General features: G+C 51.9%; 1 protein-coding gene across 1 annotated transcript in view; it reads left to right on the top strand.

Moving 5' to 3' along the window:
* Nucleotides 1-20,798, top strand: part of capn12 (calpain 12) — a 48,279-nt gene that overhangs the window by 18,208 nt on the left and 9,273 nt on the right. Inside the window, exons 10-18 of the mRNA XM_067975034.1 lie at nucleotides 1,293-1,456; nucleotides 2,105-2,116; nucleotides 3,874-4,079; nucleotides 8,530-8,566; nucleotides 9,829-9,903; nucleotides 10,357-10,402; nucleotides 10,881-10,942; nucleotides 12,235-12,306; nucleotides 12,886-12,964. Of these exons, the coding sequence (XP_067831135.1) occupies nucleotides 1,293-1,456; nucleotides 2,105-2,116; nucleotides 3,874-4,079; nucleotides 8,530-8,566; nucleotides 9,829-9,903; nucleotides 10,357-10,402; nucleotides 10,881-10,942; nucleotides 12,235-12,306; nucleotides 12,886-12,964 (753 nt within the window). The remainder of the gene's footprint in view (nucleotides 1-1,292; nucleotides 1,457-2,104; nucleotides 2,117-3,873; nucleotides 4,080-8,529; nucleotides 8,567-9,828; nucleotides 9,904-10,356; nucleotides 10,403-10,880; nucleotides 10,943-12,234; nucleotides 12,307-12,885; nucleotides 12,965-20,798) is intronic.

Genomic DNA, 20,798 nt, shown 5'->3' with positions numbered 1-20,798 from the left:
GTCAAATAGGACACCAAGGTTGCAAACAGTCTGGTTCACAGTGAGGCTGTGCCCACAGGGGATTGGGAAGCCTGTGTATCTATAGGTGGAGCGCGTGTAGCAGTTACATAGACACATTTTTTTTATATTGAGAAACCCCCACTTCCTTCCCGTGGGGTAAAGGGCCAGGCCCAAAGTGCAGGGCAGCACCAAAGATGAAACGCTTGAGAGAAGAAGCAGTCAAGTGTCAGTTTAGCTATATTGGTATCACTCTTGTCTCTGTGTCAGAAGGTCGTGGGTTCAAGTCCCACTCCAGGTCTGGAGCCCATCATCCAGGTTGACACTCCCAGCACAGTACTGAGGGAGTGCTGCATTGTTGGAGGTGCCGTCTTTTGGATGAGATGCTAAACTGAGGCCCTGTCTGGCTCTTCAGGTGGATGTTAAAGATCCCATGGCATTATTGGAAAAAGAGTAGGGAGATGTCCCAGAGTCCTAACCAACATACATCCCTCAACCAGTGGCACCAAAAACAGACATCTGGGACCTTGCTGTGCAGAAATTGGCTGCCCCGTTTACCTACATAACAACAGTGACTACACAAGAGAAGTAATTTACACAAGTAAAGTAGTTTAGGGCCTCCTGAGAGTGTGAGAAAGTACTTTATAAATGTATGTGCTTTTTTAAATCAGGCAGTTGTGTTCAGTTGACAACAAGTTTGGCTTTGAAAACTTGTCTAGAAGGGAAGCCTGAGGGAGGTGAAGACCCACAAGGGTGAGAGTCTGAGGTACAGCTCCAAGGTGTGCTAGATCTGTGGGAGCTGGAGCTACAGCCCAGGGGGGTACTAGATCTGTGGGATCTGGAGGTACAGCCCAGGGGGGTACTAGATCTGTAGGATCTGGAGGTACAACCCAGGGGGATACTAGATCTGTGTGATCTGAGGGTACAGCTCAGGGGGTACTAGATCTGGAGGTACAACCCAGGGGGGTACTAGATCTGTAGGATTTGGAGGTACAACCTAGGGGGGTACTAGATCTGTGGGATCTGGAGGTATAGCCTAGGGGGTACTAGATCTGTGGGATCTGGAGGTACAGCCCGGGGTGGGGGTGGGGGTACTAGATTGATTGATTGATTAGGAATATGCTGGGAAAGCAGACACATATGGAACATGTCCCGTGTGTAACTGGACAGTAGTCAGGGATGCCAATCTCTAAGGGCTGGCAACACTCAGTGGGCATCCCTCTGAACCCGGAGCTCGCTGATTCACTGATGTTTCTCTTGTTCTCTCCTGGTTCCCCTCCACCCCCATTATGTAGCAACGTTCTCAACAAATCCCCAGTACAGACTGACACTGCTCGAGGAGGATAATGATCCAGATGATGATGAACTGTCCTGCACGGTCGCTGTGGAACTCCTCCAGAAACACGGCCGAAACAAGGAGAAGATCGAATTCCTCTACATAGCATTCCAAATCTTCGCAGTGAGTAACTCCAACATCATCAGACACACACAGAGCTGCATGTGCTGAACAGTGTGTTACACAGAGGGTGCTGTAAATACTGAGCAGTGTGTTACACAGAGGGTGCTGTAAATACTGAGCAGTGTGTTACACAGAGGGTGCTGTAAATACTGAGCAGTGTGTTACACGGAGGGTGCTGTAAATACTGAGCAGTGTGTTACACAGAGGGTGCTGTAAATACTGAACAGTGTGTTACACAGAGGGTGCTGTAAATACTGAACAGTGTGTTACACAGAGGGTGCTGTAAATACTGAGCAGTGTATTACACAGAGGGTGCTGTAAATACTGAACAATGTGTTACACAGAGGGTGCTGTAAATACTGAACAATGTGTTGCACGGAGGGTGCTGTAAATACTGAACAGTGTGTTACACAGAGGGTGCTGTAAATACTGAGCAGTGTATTACACAGAGGGTGCTGTAAATACTGAACAATGTGTTACACAGAGGGTGCTGTAAATACTGAACAATGTGTTACACAGAGGGTGCTGTAAATACTGAACAGTGTGTTACACAGAGGGTGCTGTAAATACTGAACAGTGTGTTATATGGGTGGGGTTGGGCGCTGTATGTGCTATTAGGATAGTAACCCCTTTGTGTTTCTCTTACAGATCCCTTCACAGGTACGTATCCAGCTGCCCCGATACTGCCCTTGGACGTCTGTTGGAAATATTTAGGAGATCTGGTTACCCTCCTCTCCTCCCACCAACCCCCCAGCCCCCGCCGATGATGATTGTCTGCACTCACGGCTGATGAGCCAGATAAACAGGAGAATTCCACAGCGCTGTGACCCCCCATTATTCCGACGTCACGGGGAGTCCATTTTACTGATTCCCCCCGTACCCCGCATGGTTCACAAGATCCCAAGATAGTTATGGATGAGGGTGGCCGTTTTAATTCCTCCACACAGAACAACCCCACACTCTCCCACTGCAACATCCAATTATTTGTTGAATGAGTCCAGAGCTTTCCCCTTCCATGCCCTACCCAGAGTCCATTCCATGTACTGTGTGAAGAGGAACCTCTTGTTACCACTCCTAAATTTACCTTTTACTAGTTTGAACCTGTGTCCTCCTTGTCCTACTCTTACAGTATGAGTATATTACTAATATAAAGTAATATTCTGGATTTAGCTTTATCATTCCCTTAACAAGCTTATATCCCTCTTTAAGGTCACCTCTCAGAGCACAAGTCTCTCCAGTATTTCCCCATAACTCAAACCCTGACACTAGTGATCAGCCCTGTGGTTCTTCTCTGCACTGCCGCCAGTGTTTGACTGTCTCCCTTGTGTCTCAGTGACCAGAACGGGACACCGTTCTCAGGGTGCGGCCTGACCAAAGCCCTGCACAGTTCGATCACGACCGCCTCTGACTTATATTCTGTTGGTTTTGTTGATTGAAGCTCTGCATTGGATGGACATGTAATACAAAAGGTAGGTGGGCCTTTGGGTGATATACCTCATGGTCACTGTTGTCTCCTGGAACTCATTTCCAATCACCTTTGGCGGTCCGAGTGGAATTTCCCAGAACTCTTTTTTTTTAATCTGAATTGGCCCAGGGTCTTTTTCAATCTGTTTTTTTTGCCTGTCCCAGGAGACTACATTACTGCTGGTGGGTGGGAACTACTGCGGGTCATGTTGCAACTTGACTGAATGGGACAGACTCAATGGACCAGCTTGTCTTTCTCTGCCCATCTTTTTCGTATATTGAGTTTTGAGTCTACTAAGACTTCTAGATACCTTTTAGCTTCACCGCTAACTCTTTCCACACCGTTCCTGGACTCCGTCCATTGCCCATTTTCCCTGCCTCTCAGGTTCCCTCTGAGTGCGGAACCCAATGCTGTTGCAGTCAGACCCAGCCTAACTTGTTTCCCCCCTCAACTGAAAGTACTACCAGCAGCTGTGAAGCGAGCAGATCCTACTGCCAGCTCACAGGCTAGACTCCGTCATGGCTTTGGTCGTGGGCAGGTTGACCTGTGACCTGTGAGGTCATCTGTATGGGCTGGCATTAAGCCCTCACTGTTGTCGACAGTACTTTTGCAGTGGCTGACCAGATACTGGCCGTTCCCTGGCATCCTAGAACATTATGGCCAGACTAACCATGTGGGCACTATTTCCCCCTGCTGACACCAATCAGTCTAAACCAGGCTGATCTGACAGTGAACGAGCTGAATCACATCTCAGAAGGACTCGCAGTGTAACCGTTCAGTAACATTGAGCAAGACGTGAATGAGTCGTGGCTTGTTCAGCTTTCCCTCACTAACACACATGCGGGAGTCCAAGTGGATTGTTAAGTAGGAGAAACTAATGAGGCAGCATGTAATCACATGCTCCGCTGTAATTAACAGGTTTGCTCACACCTCTAATAATTATTCCATCAAGTTTCAGAACAAGACCTCCCCCTTTGGCAAGAAGTTCTTCCGTCATCAAAGGCCTGTGTTTCAGTCAGGTGATTACATCAACAGCCGGGCAGTGACTAGGCGCCTGCAGCTCCCTCCGGGCGAGTATGTCATCGTGCCATCCACGTTCAAGAAAAAGGAGGGAGAGTTCTTTCTGCGGATTTTTGCAAAGAAAAACAACGTGTCCAGGTACAACATCGAGGGCAACCGTTAAACTCAATGGGGACGGAATAGTTTCACTCTCTGTGGAATGTCAGTGAATTCACATCGCATTAATCCTGCGCACAAATTTATTATTTAAAAATTTTGTTCCACAACCTGCCCCATTCTTGAGGGCAGATTTCTGTCTGTCCAACCTGGGTGTAACATACTGCCTGGGCATAACGTACCATCTAGGTGTAACGAACCGCCCAGAGCCAGATTAAAAGTTCTTGCGACCCTGGACACCAAGAACATTTGGGGGCCCATCAGGGAAGATTGAGCAGGCTAAGTTTCTTTTCTGTGGAAAAGGGAAGACTAAGAGGAGACCTGATAGGGATTTTTAAAGTTATGAAGGAGTTCATGATCTGGACAAATCCAACCCGGCCAATTACCGCCCCATCAGCCTACTGCCAATCATCAGCAAAGTAATGTAAGGAGTTGTCAACAATGCTATGAAGGGGCATTTACTCATCAATAAACTGCTCACCCGGTGTTCCTGGGTTTAAGAACATTAGAAATAGGAGCAGGAGTAGGCCATACAACCCCTCGAGCCTGCTCCGCCATTCAGTAAGATCGTGGCTGATCTTTGGTCCTAGGGAGAAATAGTGCCCACATGGTTAGTCTGGCCATAATGTTCTATGATGCCAGGGAACAGCCAGTATCTGGTCAGCCACTGCAAAAGTAACGTCGACAACAGTGAGGGCTTAATGTCAGCCCATACAGATGACCTCACAGGTTACAGGTCAACCTGCCCATGACCAAAGCCATGACGTAGTCTGGCCTGTGAGCTGGCAGTAGGATCTGCTCGCTTCACAGCTACTGGTAGTACGTTCAGTTGGGGGAAAACTTTCCTGCCCGGTCCCCTTATCCCTTGAATCCCTTGATTCCCCTTGAGTCCAAAAATCTATCTATCTCGATGAAATTTCAACGACTCAGCATCCACAGCCCTCTGGGGTAGAGAATTCCAAAGATTCACAACCCTCTGAGTGAAGAAATTCCTCCTCATCTCAGTCTAAAATGGCTGACCCCTCATCCTGAGACTCTGCCCCCTAGTCTAGACTCGCCAGCCGGGGGAAACAACCTCCACCCTGTCAAGCCCCCTCAGAATCTTATATGTTTCAATGAGATCCCCTCTCATTCTTCTAAACTCCAGAGAGTATAGGCCCATTTTACTCAATCTCTCCTCATAGGACAACCCTCTCATCCCAGGAATTAATCTAGTGAACCTCCATTGCACCGCTTCTAAGGCAAGTATATCCTTCTTTGGATAAGGAGACCAAAACTGTATGCAGTACTCCAGGTGTGGTCTCATCAAAGCCCTGTACAATTGTAGTAAGATTTCCTTACTCTTGTATTCCAACCCGCTTGCAATAAAGGCCAACATGCCATTTGCCTTCCTAATTGCTTGTTGTACCTGCATGTTAACTTTCTGTGTTTCTTGTACGAGGACACCCAGATCTCTGAACACCAACATTTAATAGTTTCTCACAATTTAAAAAATATTCTGCTTTTCTATTCTTCCTACCAAAGTGAATAACCTCACATTTCCCCACATTATACTCCATCTGCCACCTTCTTGCCCACTCACTTAACCTGACTATATCCCTTTGCAGACTCTTTGTGTCTTTCTCACAGCTTACTTTCCCACCTACCTTTGTATCGTCAGCAAACTTGGATACATTACACTCGGTCCCTTCATCTAAGTCATTAATATAGATTGTAAACAGCTGAGGCCCCAGCACTGATCCTTGCGGCACCCCACTAGTTACAGCCTGCCAACCTGAAAATGACCCGTTTATCCCTACTCTCTGTTTTCTGTCCGTTAACCAATCCTCTATCCATGTTAATATGTTACCCCCAACCCCACGAGCCCTTATCTTGCATAGCGACCTTTTATGCGGCACCTTATCGAATGCCTTTTGGAAATCCAAATATACAACATCCACTGGTTCCCCTTTATCTACCCTGGTAGTTACATCTTCAAAGAACTCTAATAAATTTGTTAAACACGATTTCCCTTTCATAAAACCAGTTGACTCTGCCTAATTGTAATATGATTTTCTAAGTGCCCTGTTATCACTTCCTCAATGGATTCCAGCATTTTCCTGACGACTGATGTCAGGCTAACTGGCCTGTGGTTCCCTGTTTTCTCTCTCCCTCCTTTCTTGAATAGTGCTGTTATATTTGCTACCTTCCAATCCACTGGGACCATTGTAGAATCTAGGGAATTTTGGAAGATCGTAACCAATGCATCCACTATCTCTGCAGCCACCTCTTTTAGAACCCTCGGATGTAGGCCATCAGGTCCAGGGGATTTGTTGGCTTTTAGTCCCTTTAGTTTGTCTAGTACTTTTTCTGTACTGATATTAATTGTTTTATGTTCCTCGCTCTTATTTGCCTCTTGGTTCCCCACTATTTTTGGTATACTTTTTGTGTCTTCTACTGTGAAGACAGATACAAAATATTTGTTTAACGTCTCTGCCATTTCCTTATTCCCCATTATAATTTCTCCTGTTTTAGCCTCTAAGGGACCAACGTTTACTTTTGCTACTCTCTTCCTTTTTACATACTTGTAGAAGTTCTTACAATCTATTTTTATATTTCTTGCTACTTTACTCTCATATTCTATTTTCTCCCTTTTTATCAATTTTTTGGTCGTCCGTTGCTGGTTTCTAAAACTCCCAATCCTCAGGCTTACTATTATTCTTCACAACATTATAAGCCTCTTCTTTTAATCTAATACTATTCTTAACTTCTTTAGTTAGCCATGGATGAATCGCATTTCCCGTGGAGTTTTTATTTTTCAATGGAATGTATATGCGTTGAGAACTCTGAAATATTTCTTTAAATGCCTGCCACTGCTTATCTACCGTTATATCTTGTAATCTAATTTCCCAATCTATCTTAGCTAATTCACCCCTCATACCTATGTAGTGGCTTTATTTAAGTTTAAGACTCTAGTTTTGGACTTAAGCCTGTCACTCTCAAACACAATGTGAAATTCTATCATATTATGATCACCCTTCCCCAGAGGATCCTTTACTATGAGATTACTAAACCTGTCTCATTACACAATACAAGATCTAAACTAGCCTGTTCCCTGGTTGGTTCCACGATGTATTATTCTAGGAAACTGTCTCGAATACATTCCATGAACTCATCATTCCGACTGCCTTTGTCAGTTTGATTTGCCCAGTCTATATGAAAATTAAAGTCCCCCACATTATTGTATTACCTTTGTTACAAGCTCCTATTATTTCTTGATTAATACCCTGTCCAACGGTAAAGCTACTGTTAGGGGGCCTATAAACTTCTCCCACCAGTGTTTTCTGCCCCTTGTTATTTCTTATCTCCATCCATACTGATTCTACTTACTGATCTTCCGAGCCAAGATCCTTTCTCACCACTGTCCTTATGTCATCCTATATTACCAGGGCTACACCCCCTCCTTTTCCATTCTGCCTATCTTTCCGAACCGTCAAGTACCCTGGAATATTTAGTTCCCAACCTTGGCCACCTTGCACGTCTCTGTAATGGCTATTAAATCAACCTGTTTATCTCTATTTTGGCCACTAATTCGACTATCTTGTTACAAATGCTTCATGCATTCAGATAAAGAGCCTTTAATTTTAACTTTTTAATTATCAATCCCTGCTTTGACCTTATTCGTTGATGCACTATTTCGGTTAAGCTCTCTGTCCCTTCCTGTCACACTCTGCTTATCTTTAGCCAAATCACTACACTGCTCTGTTGCCTTGTCTTTTCTCTTTTGATTTCTAAATTTCCCCTCACCTGACCCCCCCCAATCTTTTTAGTTTAAAGCCCTATCTTCAGCCCTGGTTATTCGATTCGCCAGGACACTGGTCCCAACCCAGTTTAAGTGGAGCCTGTCCCAACGGAACAGCTCCTTCTTTCCCCAGTACTGGTGCCAGTGCGTCATGAATCGAAACCCCTTCCTCTTCCTTTGAGCCACGCATTTAACTCTCTGATCTGCATGACCCTATGCCGATTTGCGTGTGGCTCAGGTGATCCAGAGATTATTACCTTTGAGGTTCTGCTCATTAATTTAGATCTCAGCTCCTCGAACTCCCTCAGCAGAACCTCATTCTTAGTTCTACCTATGTCGTTGGTTCCTATGTGGGCTGCGACAACTGGATCCTCCCCCTGGTGCTCCAAGTTCTTTGCCAGCCGCGAGGAGATACCCTTGTGTTAAATCCCTGGTGTTTCTAGCTTTAAATCCCTGATCTTTCTGGATTTTAATCCCTGGTCTTTCTGGCTTTAAATCCCTGGTGTTCTGGGTTTATATCCGCGGTGTTTCTGGGTTTAAATCCCTGGTGATTCTTTCACATTCAATGAGAGAGTCACAGTTGATGCAATGTGGTCTCATGGGCAGCTCCACTGCTGTTTGTGTTGTAATCATCAGTTTCTGTTTTTACAGAGAGAACAGCATCACCACCAGCACCTTCAACCCGCAGGTAATTGTGAGGGGGGGAGGGGGAGGGGCACGGAAGTGAGGAGTCGGTCCTGCTCCACCCCCTCTACACTGACCCATCAAACTCTCCCAGGGCAGGAACAGCACGGGTTAGATACAGAGTAAAGCTCCCTCTGCACTGTCCCATCAAACAGTCCCAGGGCAGGTACAGCACGGGATAGATACAGAGTAAAGCTCCCTCTACACTCCCAGGCCAGGCACAGCACAGGTTAGATACAGAGTAAAGTTCCCTCTGCACTGTCCCATCAAACACTCCCACGGCAGGTACAGCACGGGTTAGATATAGAGTAAAGCTCTCTCTACACTCCCAGGCCAGGTACAGCATGGGTTAGATACAGAGTAAAGTTCCCTCTGCACTGTCCCATCTAACACTCCCAGGGCAAGCACAGCATGGGTTAGATACAGAGTAAAGTTCCCTCTACACTGTCCCATCTAACACTCCAAGGGCAAGCACAGCACGGGTTAGATATAGAGTAAAGTTCCCTCTGCACTGTCCCATCTAACACTCCAAGGGCAAGCACAGCACGGGTTAGATATAGAGTAAAGCTCCCTCTACACTCCCAGGGCAGGTACAGCACAGGTTAGATACAGAGTAAAGTTTCCTCTGCACTGTCCCATCAATTTGCCTCAGCCCCATCCTTGGATGTGACTCACTGGGACATTTTCTATTTCCTACATCGATAAACTCAGTCTCTTAAATTATTGACCGTTTGGATTGAACATTCATTGGTTTTAAATTGCGACTGACCAAACTCCCTGCATACTGGCTGTGGCAGCCAGAGAGGGGCTGGGCTACCTTTGTGTCAAGATCCCATGACCTGCAGTGACCTACTGGTCAACTTCAAGTACAGTGTGCGGCTGATATCTGTGTCATGGTTTATTGCCATGGAAATGTTTCTCTGACCTGGATGTCTCCCCAGATATCAGAACATCAACCAATTTAGACTGGGGCCTCTCAGTGCTGATGACAGGAGGGAGGGCTCGAGTTCCGAGATTATTCCCGCGGCATTAAAAAAAACTCTTAGGTAACTGGACTTTTATTCAAAGTAAAGAGAGCTTTCTGTGTCCATGTTATCATAGACATTTCCATCCACAAATGCATGGTGTCGATTGCACAGTGACAGAACTGTGCACTCTCCCCCCTCCTTTATCATCACTGATAGATTCGCTCGATTATCTGAATTCTCCCTATGCTGCCCCTTTTTGAATTTAATTTGTCCTCATTTTCTGCCTTTTTTGTTCCAGATTGTTTGGACAGAGACTGACACTTCCTACACGGAAAGAAGCGTGTTGGATCTCCTGAAGGATGCTACAAGCCTGGTACGTGTTACCCTGTGTAGGTGACAGAGCCCGGTACGTGTTACCCTGTGTAGGTGACAGAGCCCGGTACATGTTATCCTGTGAGGGTGATAGCCCGGTACATGTTATCCTGTGTAGGTGACAGAGCCCGGTACGTGTCACCCTGTGTAGGTGACAGAGCCCGGTACATGTTATCCTGTGAGGGTGATAGCCCGGTACATGTTATCCTGTGTAGGTGACAGAGCCCGGTACATGTTATCCTGTGTAGGTGACAGAGCCCGGTACATGTTATCCTGTGTAGGAGCCAGAGCCCGGTACGTGTTACCTTGTGTAGGTGATAGCTGATTTCTTCATTCAGATTTACAGCTACACAAACAGAAAAAGCTCCCACACCTGACCATGGATTAACACCAGGTGGATTATCCTGCTTATTTCACGGATATGTTGTTAAATATCTATCCTCCTCTCTTACAGAACAACACCCTGAGTGCCTCAGAATTCATGGAGATCTTCAACTCAGGTTGGTGAGACCTGTAGATAGCACGTAATCCGCCGCCTGGCCAATAACACTGGGGACAGGCTCCCTAACTAATAGTCCAAGAGAATAACCTACCCCTTGGCCAATAGCATGCGTAACTGAGCCACTCCATGGCCCATACCACAAGCGAGTGACTGTCTCTAGAGCTGGACGCCCCGCAGCACAGGACCCCCCCAATGTGCCCGAGTTCTGTCACACACCCAGGAGAGTGTGTGAGATGGACTCTGGAGTATTACAGGGGCTCACGATTGGGGCATGAATAGCGGAGAACAGCCCTCCACCCCCCCACCTTACAGACCCCAGAGCAGCAGAAAATATATATGTAAAATAAAAATGCTTTTGAATATTAATTCTTTCTTTCACGGTCTTTCTCTTTCTCGCTCTCTGTCTCTTGCTCTGTCTCTCTCTCTCTCTCTCTCTGTCTCTCTCTCTCCTTCCCTTCCCCCCTATCTCCCAACAGCCTCCCCTGATAGGTTCTACCTGACGCTGGAGACCTGCTGCAGTTTGGTGTTTGCAGTCGATGTATCTTTTACAGAAACTGTTTGCTAATAACATGAGGCGGGGTCAGAGTGCGCCATGGAGTGAGGTGGGATCGGGGTGCGCCATTTTGTGAGGTGGGGTCAGAGTGCGCTGTGGTGTGAGGTGGGGTCAGAGTGCACCGTGGTGCGAGGTGGGGTCAGAATGCGCCCTGGTGTGAGGTGGGGTCAGAATGCGCCCTGGTGTGAGGTGGGGTCAGAGTGCGCCCTGGTGTGAGGTGGGGTCAGAATGCGCCCTGGTGTGAGGTGGGGTCAGAGTGCGCCCTGGTGTGAGGTGGGGTCAGAATGCGCCCTGGTGTGAGGTGGGGTCAGAGTGCGCCGTGGTGTGAGGTGGGGTCAGAATGCGCCCTGGTGTGAGGTGGGGGCCGAGTGTGACGTGGTGTGAGGTGGGGGCCGAGTGTGACGTGGTGTGAGGTGGGGGCCGAGTGTGACGTGGTGTGAGGTGGGGGCCGAGTGTGACGTGGTGTGAGGTGGGGTCAGAGTGTGACGTGGTGTGAGGTGGGGTCAGAGTGTGACGTGGTGTGAGGTGGGGGCCGAGTGTGACGTGGTGTGAGGTGGGGGCCAAGTGTGACGTGGTGTGAGGTGGGGGCCAAGTGTGACGTGGTGTGAGGTGGGGGCCAAGTGTGACGTGGTGTGAGGTGGGGGCCGAGTGTGACGTGGTGTGAGGTGGGGGCCAAGTGTGACGTGGTGTGAGGTGGGGGTCTGAATGCTCCAGTGTGCTGAGTGGAAGGTCAGTTCCCTCCCAGTGTGAGGTGGGGGTCAGTTCCCTCCCAGTGTGAGGTGGGGGTCAGTTCCCTCCCAGTGTGAGGTGGGGGTCAGTTCCCTCCCAGTGTGAGGTGGGGGTCAGTTCCCTCCCAGTGTGAGGTGGGGGTCAGTTCCCTCCCAGTGTGAGGTGGGGGTCAGTTCCCTCCCAGTGTGAGGTGGGGGTCAGTTCCCTCCCAGTGTGAGGTGGGGGTCAGTTCCCTCCCAGTGTGAGGTGGGGGTCAGTTCCCTCCCAGTGTGAGGTGGGGGTCAGTTCCCTCCCAGTGTGAGGTGGGGGTCCATGCAGTGTTAACCGCTGATCTGTGTCTCCCACTTGAAGCCGGATCCTGTGGAGTTTTATAAATTGTGAACTTGACTAGTCAACAAATAAGAATTCCAGCAACAGAACATTCCAGAAGGAGATCTCTGTCAGAAACCAGATAATCATTGATGTAAAAGCCTTAAAACGGTTTCCTGTTCCTGTGATTTTTGGACAGTTTCTGAGATTGTTAAATAACCTTAACATTTGATGCCCAGGCCCCCGGTCAACAGGGATGGCTGGAACCCCAGGAGGCAGAACAGCTGGTGATACAGGTGAAGAAACTGCAGGTAAGTAAATCATCTCTCGGAGAGTATAGGGAGAGTGAGTAGATCATCTCTCGGAGAGTGTAGGGAGAGTGAGTAGATCATCTCTCGGAGAGTGGGTAGATCATCTCTCGGAGAGTGGGTAGATCATCTCTCGGAGAGTGGGTAGATCATCTCTCGGAGAGTGAGTAGATCATCTCTCGGAGAGTGTAGGGAGAGTGAGTAGATCATCTCTCGGAGAGTGTAGGGAGAGTGAGTAGATCATCTCTCGGAGAGTGTAGGGAGAGTGAGTAGATCATCTCTCGGAGAGTGTAGGGAGAGTGAGTAGATCATCTCTCGGAGAGTGTAGGGAGAGTGAGTAGATCATCTCTCGGAGAGTGTAGGGAGAGTGAGTAGATCATCTCTCGGAGAGTGTAGGGAGAGTGAGTAGATCATCTCTCGGAGAGTGAGTGGATCATCTCTCGGAGAGTGTGAGGGACATTGAGTAGATCATCTCTGTGAGAGCATTGTGCGGAGGGAGAGTGTGAGGGATGGGTGACTGTGGTGACATTGAGACGGAGGAGCTTGCGACAGGTTTACGATTCCACCTCTTCATGATCGCAGGATATTTTTGACAAGTTTGCGGATGAAGATTCTGGCCTCATGAACTCCATTGATCTTCGCCCAGCGTTGTCTTGCGCAGGTAAGACTGACTCCGTGGTTTCAGGTTGTAAAATTGTCTGCCTTCAAAGACCGCACCCCCCGCCCCCGCAGCACATCCCCTGTGTTTGAGCCCACGCTGGGCGGTGGAAGCTGAGTGACCGCGTATCTAGTTTGAGCCGGAAGCTCCGGATTGGGGGTGAGGGTGGTGCGACCCAGTAATTGTTACAACCAAGACGGCACCGTGAGAGCCCGGAGTCGAATGTCGGTTTCACCAGTGCCCCTTTCCCATTCGGTGCACATCGAGCTCACTGGGGCCGGGGTCACAAGACCATCAACGCAGCCCTGAGGCATGAGCAACATCACAGGGCAGTGGATGGTACGGACAGGCATCTGGAGAAAAAGAGGGAGCGTTACCCTCAGGGGAAAATGGAATCTCAGCTCCCCCAGGCCTGCAGATCTTCCCTCACACTAAGCCCACAGGAACCTCCCCTCACACTAAGCCCACAGGAACCTCCCCTCACACTAAGCCCACAGGTACCTCCCCTCACACTAAGCCCACAGGTACCTCCCTCACACTAAGCCCACAGGAACCTCCCCTCACACTAAGCCCACAGGTACCTCCCTCACACTAAGCCCACAGGAACCTCCCTCACACTAAGCCCACAGGTACCTCCCTCACACTAAGCCCACAGGAACCTCCCCTCACACTAAGCCCACAGGTACCTCCCTCACACTAAGCCCACAGGAACCTCCCTCACACTAAGCCCACAGGAACCTCCCCTCACACTAAGCCCACAGGTACCTCCCCTCACACTAAGCCCACAGGTACCTCCCCTCACACTAAGCCCACAGGAACCTCCCTCACACTAAGCCCACAGGTACCTCCCTCACACTAAGCCCACAGGAACCTCCCCTCACACTAAGCCCACAGGTACCTCCCTCACACTAAGCCCACAGGAACCTCCCCTCACACTAAGCCCACAGGTACCTCCCTCACACTAAGCCCACAGGAACCTCCCCTCACACTAAGCCCACAGGTACCTCCCTCACACTAAGCCCACAGGAACCTCCCTCACACTAAGCCCACAGGAACCTCCCCTCACACTAAGCCCACAGGAACCTCCCCTCACACTAAGCCCACAGGAACCTCCCCTCACACTAAGCCCACAGTAACCTCCCCTCACACTAAGCCCACAGGAACCTCCCCTCACACGAAGCCCACAGGAACCTCCCCTCACACTAAGCCCACAGGTACCTCCCTCACACTAAGCCCACAGGTACCTCCCCTCACACTAAGCCCACAGGTAACCCCCCTCACACTAAGCCCACAGGTAACTCCCCTCACACTGAGCCTACAGGTAACCCCCCTCTCACACTGAGCCCACAGGTGGCTCCTCTCACACTGAGCCTACAAGTAACTCCCCTCTCACACTGAGCCAACAGGTGACTTCTCTCACACTGAGCCCACAGGTGACTCCCCTCACACGGAGCCCACAGGTGACTCCCCTCACACGGAGCCCACAGGTGACTCCCCTCACACGGAGCCCACAGGTGGCTCCTCTCACACTGAGCCTACAAGTAACTCCCCTCTCACACTGAGCCCACAGGTGACTTCTCTCACACTGAGCCCACAGGTGACTCCCCTCACACGGAACCCACAGGTGACTCCCCTCACACGGAGCCCACAGGTGGCTCCTCTCACACTGAGCCGACAAGTAACTCCCCTCACACAGAGCCCACAGGTGGCTCCTCTCACACTGAGCCTACAAGTAACTCCCCTCTCACACTGAGCCCACAGGTGACTTCTCTCACACTGAGCCCACAGGTGACTCCCCTCACACGGAGCCCACAGGTGACTCCCCTCACACGGAGCCCACAGGTGGCTCCTCTCACACTGAGCCTACAAGTAACTCCCCTCACACGGAGCCCACAGGTGACTCCCCTCACACGGAGCCCACAGGTGACTCCCCTCACACGGAGCCCACAGGTGGCTCCTCTCACACTGAGCCTACAAGTAACTCCACTCTCACACTGAGCCCACAGGTGACTTCTCTCACACTGAGCCCACAGGGAACTCCCCTCTCACTGAGCCTACAGGTGACTCCCCTCACACTGAGCCCACGGGTACCTCCCTCACACTGAGCCCACGGGTACCTCCCCTCACACTAAGCCAACAGGTACCTCCCCTCACACTAAGCCCACAGGTACCTCCCTCACACTAAGCCCACAGGTACCTCCCCTCACACTAAGCCCACAGGTACCTCCCCTCACACTAAGCCCACAGGTACCTTCCCTCACACTGAGCCCACGGGTACCTCCCCTCACACTAAGCCCACAGGTACCTCCCTCACACTGAGCCCACAGGTACCTCCCTCACACTAAGCCCACAGGTACCTCCCTCACACTAAGCCCACAGGTAACTCCCCTCACACTAAGCCCACAGGTACCTCCCTCACACTTAGCCCACAGGTAACTCCCCTCACATTAAGCCCACAGGTACCTCCCTCACACTGAGCCCACAGGTACCTCCCATCACACTAAGCCCACAGGTAACTCCCCTCACATTAAGCCCACAGGTACCATCCCTCACACTTAGCCCACAGGTGACTCCCCTCACACGGAGCCCACAGGTAACCTTCCCTCACACTGAGCCTACAGGTAAACCCCCTCTCACACTGAGCCCACAGGTAACTCCCCTCACACTGAGCCGACAGGTAACCCCCCTCTCACACTGAGCCCACAGGTGGCTCCTCTCACACTGAGCCTACAAGTAACTCCCCTCTCACACTGAGCCCACAGGTGACTTCTCTCACACTGAGCCCACAGGTAACTCCCCTCTCACTGAGCCTACCGGTGACTCCCCTCACACTGAGCCCACAGGTGACTCCCCTCACACTGAGCCCACAGGTGACTCCCCTCACACTGAGCCCACAGGTGACTCCCCACACACTGAGCCCACAGGTGACTCCCCACACACTGAGCCCACAGGTAACTCCCCTCACACTGAGCCCACAGGTAACTCCCCTCACACTGAGCCCACAGGTAACTCCCCTCTCACTGAGCCTACAGGTAACTCTCCTCACACTGAGCCCACAGGTGACTCCCCTCACACTGAGCCCACAGGTAACTCCCCTCACACTGAGCCCACAGGTAACTCCCCTCTCACTGAGCCTACAGGTAACTCTCCTCACACTGAGCCCACAGGTAACTCCCCTCACATTAAGCCCACAGGTACCTCCCTCACACTTAGCCCACAGGTGACTCCCCTCACACGGAGCCCACAGGTAACTCCCCTTGCACTGAGCCTACAGGTAACCCCCCTCTCACACTGAGCCCACAGGTGGCTCCTCTCACACTGAGCCGACAAGTAACTCCCCTCACACGGAGCCCACAGGTGGCTCCTCTCACACTGAGCCTACAAGTAACTCCCCTCTCACACTGAGCCCACAGGTGACTTCTCTCACACTGAGCCCACAGGTGACTTCTCTCACACTGAGCCCACAGGTGACTCCCCTCACACGGAGCCCACAGGTGACTCCCCTCACACGGAGCCCACAGGTGGCTCCTCTCACACTGAGCCCACAGGTAACTCCCCTCACACGGAGCCCACAGGTGACTCCCCTCACACGGAGCCCACAGGTGACTCCCCTCACACGGAGCCCACAGGTGGCTCCTCTCACACTGAGCCTACAAGTAACTCCACTCTCACACTGAGCCCACAGGTGACTTCTCTCACACTGAGCCCACAGGGAACTCCCCTCTCACTGAGCCTACAGGTGACTCCCCTCACACTGAGCCCACGGGTACCTCCCTCACACTGAGCCCACGGGTACCTCCCCTCACACTAAGCCAACAGATACCTCCCCTCACACTAAGCCCACAGGTACCTCCCTCACACTAAGCCCACAGGTACCTCCCCTCACACTAAGCCCACAGGTACCTCCCCTCACACTAAGCCCACAGGTACCTTCCCTCACACTGAGCCCACGGGTACCTCCCCTCACACTAAGCCCACAGGTACCTCCCTCACACTGAGCCCACAGGTACCTCCCTCACACTAAGCCCACAGGTACCTCCCTCACACTAAGCCCACAGGTAACTCCCCTCACACTAAGCCCACAGGTACCTCCCTCACACTTAGCCCACAGGTAACTCCCCTCACATTAAGCCCACAGGTACCTCCCTCACACTGAGCCCACAGGTACCTCCCATCACACTAAGCCCACAGGTAACTCCCCTCACATTAAGCCCACAGGTACCATCCCTCACACTTAGCCCACAGGTGACTCCCCTCACACGGAGCCCACAGGTAACCTTCCCTCACACTGAGCCTACAGGTAACCCCCCTCTCACACTGAGCCCACAGGTAACTCCCCTCACACTGAGCCGACAGGTAACCCCCCTCTCACACTGAGCCCACAGGTGGCTCCTCTCACACTGAGCCTACAAGTAACTCCCCTCTCACACTGAGCCCACAGGTGACTTCTCTCACACTGAGCCCACAGGTAACTCCCCTCTCACTGAGCCTACCGGTGACTCCCCTCACACTGAGCCCACAGGTGACTCCCCTCACACTGAGCCCACAGGTGACTCCCCTCACACTGAGCCCACAGGTGACTCCCCACACACTGAGCCCACAGGTGACTCCCCACACACTGAGCCCACAGGTAACTCCCCTCACACTGAGCCCACAGGTAACTCCCCTCACACTGAGCCCACAGGTAACTCCCCTCTCACTGAGCCTACAGGTAACTCTCCTCACACTGAGCCCACAGGTGACTCCCCTCACACTGAGCCCACAGGTAACTCCCCTCACACTGAGCCCACAGGTAACTCCCCTCTCACTGAGCCTACAGGTAACTCTCCTCACACTGAGCCCACAGGTAACTCCCCTCACATTAAGCCCACAGGTACCTCCCTCACACTTAGCCCACAGGTGACTCCCCTCACACGGAGCCCACAGGTAACTCCCCTTGCACTGAGCCTACAGGTAACCCCCCTCTCACACTGAGCCCACAGGTGGCTCCTCTCACACTGAGCCTACAAGTAACTCCCCTCTCACACTGAGCCCACAGGTAACTCCCCTCTCACTGAGCCTACAGGTGACTCCCCTCACACTGAGCCCACAGGTAACTCCCCTCACACTGAGCCCACAGGTAACTCCCCTCACACTGAGCCCACAGGTAACTCAGCTCACACTGAGCCCACAGGTAACTCCCCTCTCACTGAGCCTACAGGTAACTCTCCTCACACTGAGCCCACAGGTAACTCCCCTCTCACTGAGCCTACAGGTGACTCCCCTCACACTGAGCCCACAGGTACCTCCCTCACACTAAGCCCACAGGTACCTCCCCTCACACTAAGCCCACAGGTACCTCCCTCACACTAAGCCCACAGGTACCTCCCCTCACACGCAGCCCACAGGTACCTCCCCTCACACTAAGCCCACAGGTACCTCCCCTCACACTAAGCCCACAGGTACCTCCCTCACACTAAGCCCACAGGTACCTCCCTCACACTAAGCCCACAGGTACCTCCCTCACACTAAGCCCACAGGTACCTCCCTCACACTAAGCCCACGGGTACCTCCCTCACACTAAGCCCACAGGAACCTCCCCTCACACTAAGCCCACAGGTACCTCCCCTCACACTAAGCCCACAGGTACCTCCCTCACACTAAGCCCACAGGTACCTCCCTCACACTAAGCCCACAGGTAACTCTCCTCACACTAAGCCCACAGGTACCTCCCCTCACACTAAGCCCACAGGTACCTCCCTCACACTAAGCCCACAGGTACCTCCCTCACACTAAGCCCACAGGTAACTCCCCTCACACTAAGCCCACAGGTAACTCCCCTCACATTAAGCCCACAGGTACCTCCCTCACACTAAGCCCACAGGTACCTCCCTCACACTAAGCCCACAGGTAACTCTCCTCACACTAAGCCCACAGGTACCTCCCCTCACACTAAGCCCACAGGTACCTCCCTCACACTAAGCCCACAGGTACCTCCCTCACACTAAGCCCACAGGTAACTCCCCTCACACTAAGCCAACAGGTACCTCCCCTCACACTAAGCCCACAGGTACCTCCCTCACACTAAGCCCACAGGTACCTCCCCTCACACTAAGCCCACAGGTACCTCCCCTCACACTAAGCCCACAGGTACCTTCCCTCACACTGAGCCCACGGGTACCTCCCCTCACACTAAGCCCACAGGTACCTCCCTCACACTGAGCCCACAGGTACCTCCCTCACACTAAGCCCACAGGTACCTCCCTCACACTAAGCCCACAGGTAACTCCCCTCACACTAAGCCCACAGGTACCTCCCTCACACTTAGCCCACAGGTAACTCCCCTCACATTAAGCCCACAGGTACCTCCCTCACACTGAGCCCACAGGTACCTCCCCTCACACTAAGCCCACAGGTAACTCCCTCACACTAAGCCCACAGGTACCTCCCTCACACTAAGCCCACAGGTACCTCCCTCACACTAAGCCCACAGGTAACTCCCCTCACACTAAGCCCACAGGTAACTCCCCTCACATTAAGCCCACAGGTACCTCCCTCACACGCAGCCCACAGGTACCTCCCCTCACACTAAGCCCACAGGTACCTCCCCTCACACTAAGCCCACAGGTACCTCCCTCACACTAAGCCCACAGGTACCTCCCTCACACTAAGCCCACAGGTACCTCCCTCACACTAAGCCCACAGGTACCTCCCTCACACTAAGCCCACGGGTACCTCCCTCACACTAAGCCCACAGGAACCTCCCCTCACACTAAGCCCACAGGTACCTCCCCTCACACTAAGCCCACAGGTACCTCCCTCACACTAAGCCCACAGGTACCTCCCTCACACTAAGCCCACAGGTAACTCTCCTCACACTAAGCCCACAGGTACCTCCCCTCACACTAAGCCCACAGGTACCTCCCTCACACTAAGCCCACAGGTACCTCCCTCACACTAAGCCCACAGGTAACTCCCCTCACACTAAGCCCACAGGTAACTCCCCTCACATTAAGCCCACAGGTACCTCCCTCACACTAAGCCCACAGGTACCTCCCTCACACTAAGCCCACAGGTAACTCTCCTCACACTAAGCCCACAGGTACCTCCCCTCACACTAAGCCCACAGGTACCTCCCTCACACTAAGCCCACAGGTACCTCCCTCACACTAAGCCCACAGGTAACTCCCCTCACACTAAGCCAACAGGTACCTCCCCTCACACTAAGCCCACAGGTACCTCCCTCACACTAAGCCCACAGGTACCTCCCCTCACACTAAGCCCACAGGTACCTCCCCTCACACTAAGCCCACAGGTACCTTCCCTCACACTGAGCCCACGGGTACCTCCCCTCACACTAAGCCCACAGGTACCTCCCTCACACTGAGCCCACAGGTACCTCCCTCACACTAAGCCCACAGGTACCTCCCTCACACTAAGCCCACAGGTACCTCCCTCACACTAAGCCCACAGGTAACTCCCCTCACACTAAGCCCACAGGTACCTCCCTCACACTTAGCCCACAGGTAACTCCCCTCACATTAAGCCCACAGGTACCTCCCTCACACTGAGCCCACAGGTACCTCCCCTCACACTAAGCCCACAGGTAACTCCCCTCACATTAAGCCCACAGGTACCATCCCTCACACTTAGCCCACAGGTGACTCCCCTCACACGGAGCCCACAGGTAACCTTCCCTCACACTGAGCCGACAGGTAACCCCCCTCTAACACTGAGCCCACAGGTGGCTCCTCTCACACTGAGCCTACAAGTAACCCCCCTCTCACACTGAGCCCACAGGTAACTCCCCTCACACTGAGCCGACAGGTAACCCCCCTCTCACACTGAGCCCACAGGT

This window comes from Heptranchias perlo, chromosome 41, assembly GCF_035084215.1.
Source record: "Heptranchias perlo isolate sHepPer1 chromosome 41, sHepPer1.hap1, whole genome shotgun sequence".
NCBI classification, from domain to species: domain Eukaryota; kingdom Metazoa; phylum Chordata; class Chondrichthyes; order Hexanchiformes; family Hexanchidae; genus Heptranchias; species Heptranchias perlo.
Note: the sequence above shows the minus strand (reverse complement) of the source record. Positions and strands in the feature narration are given on the sequence as shown.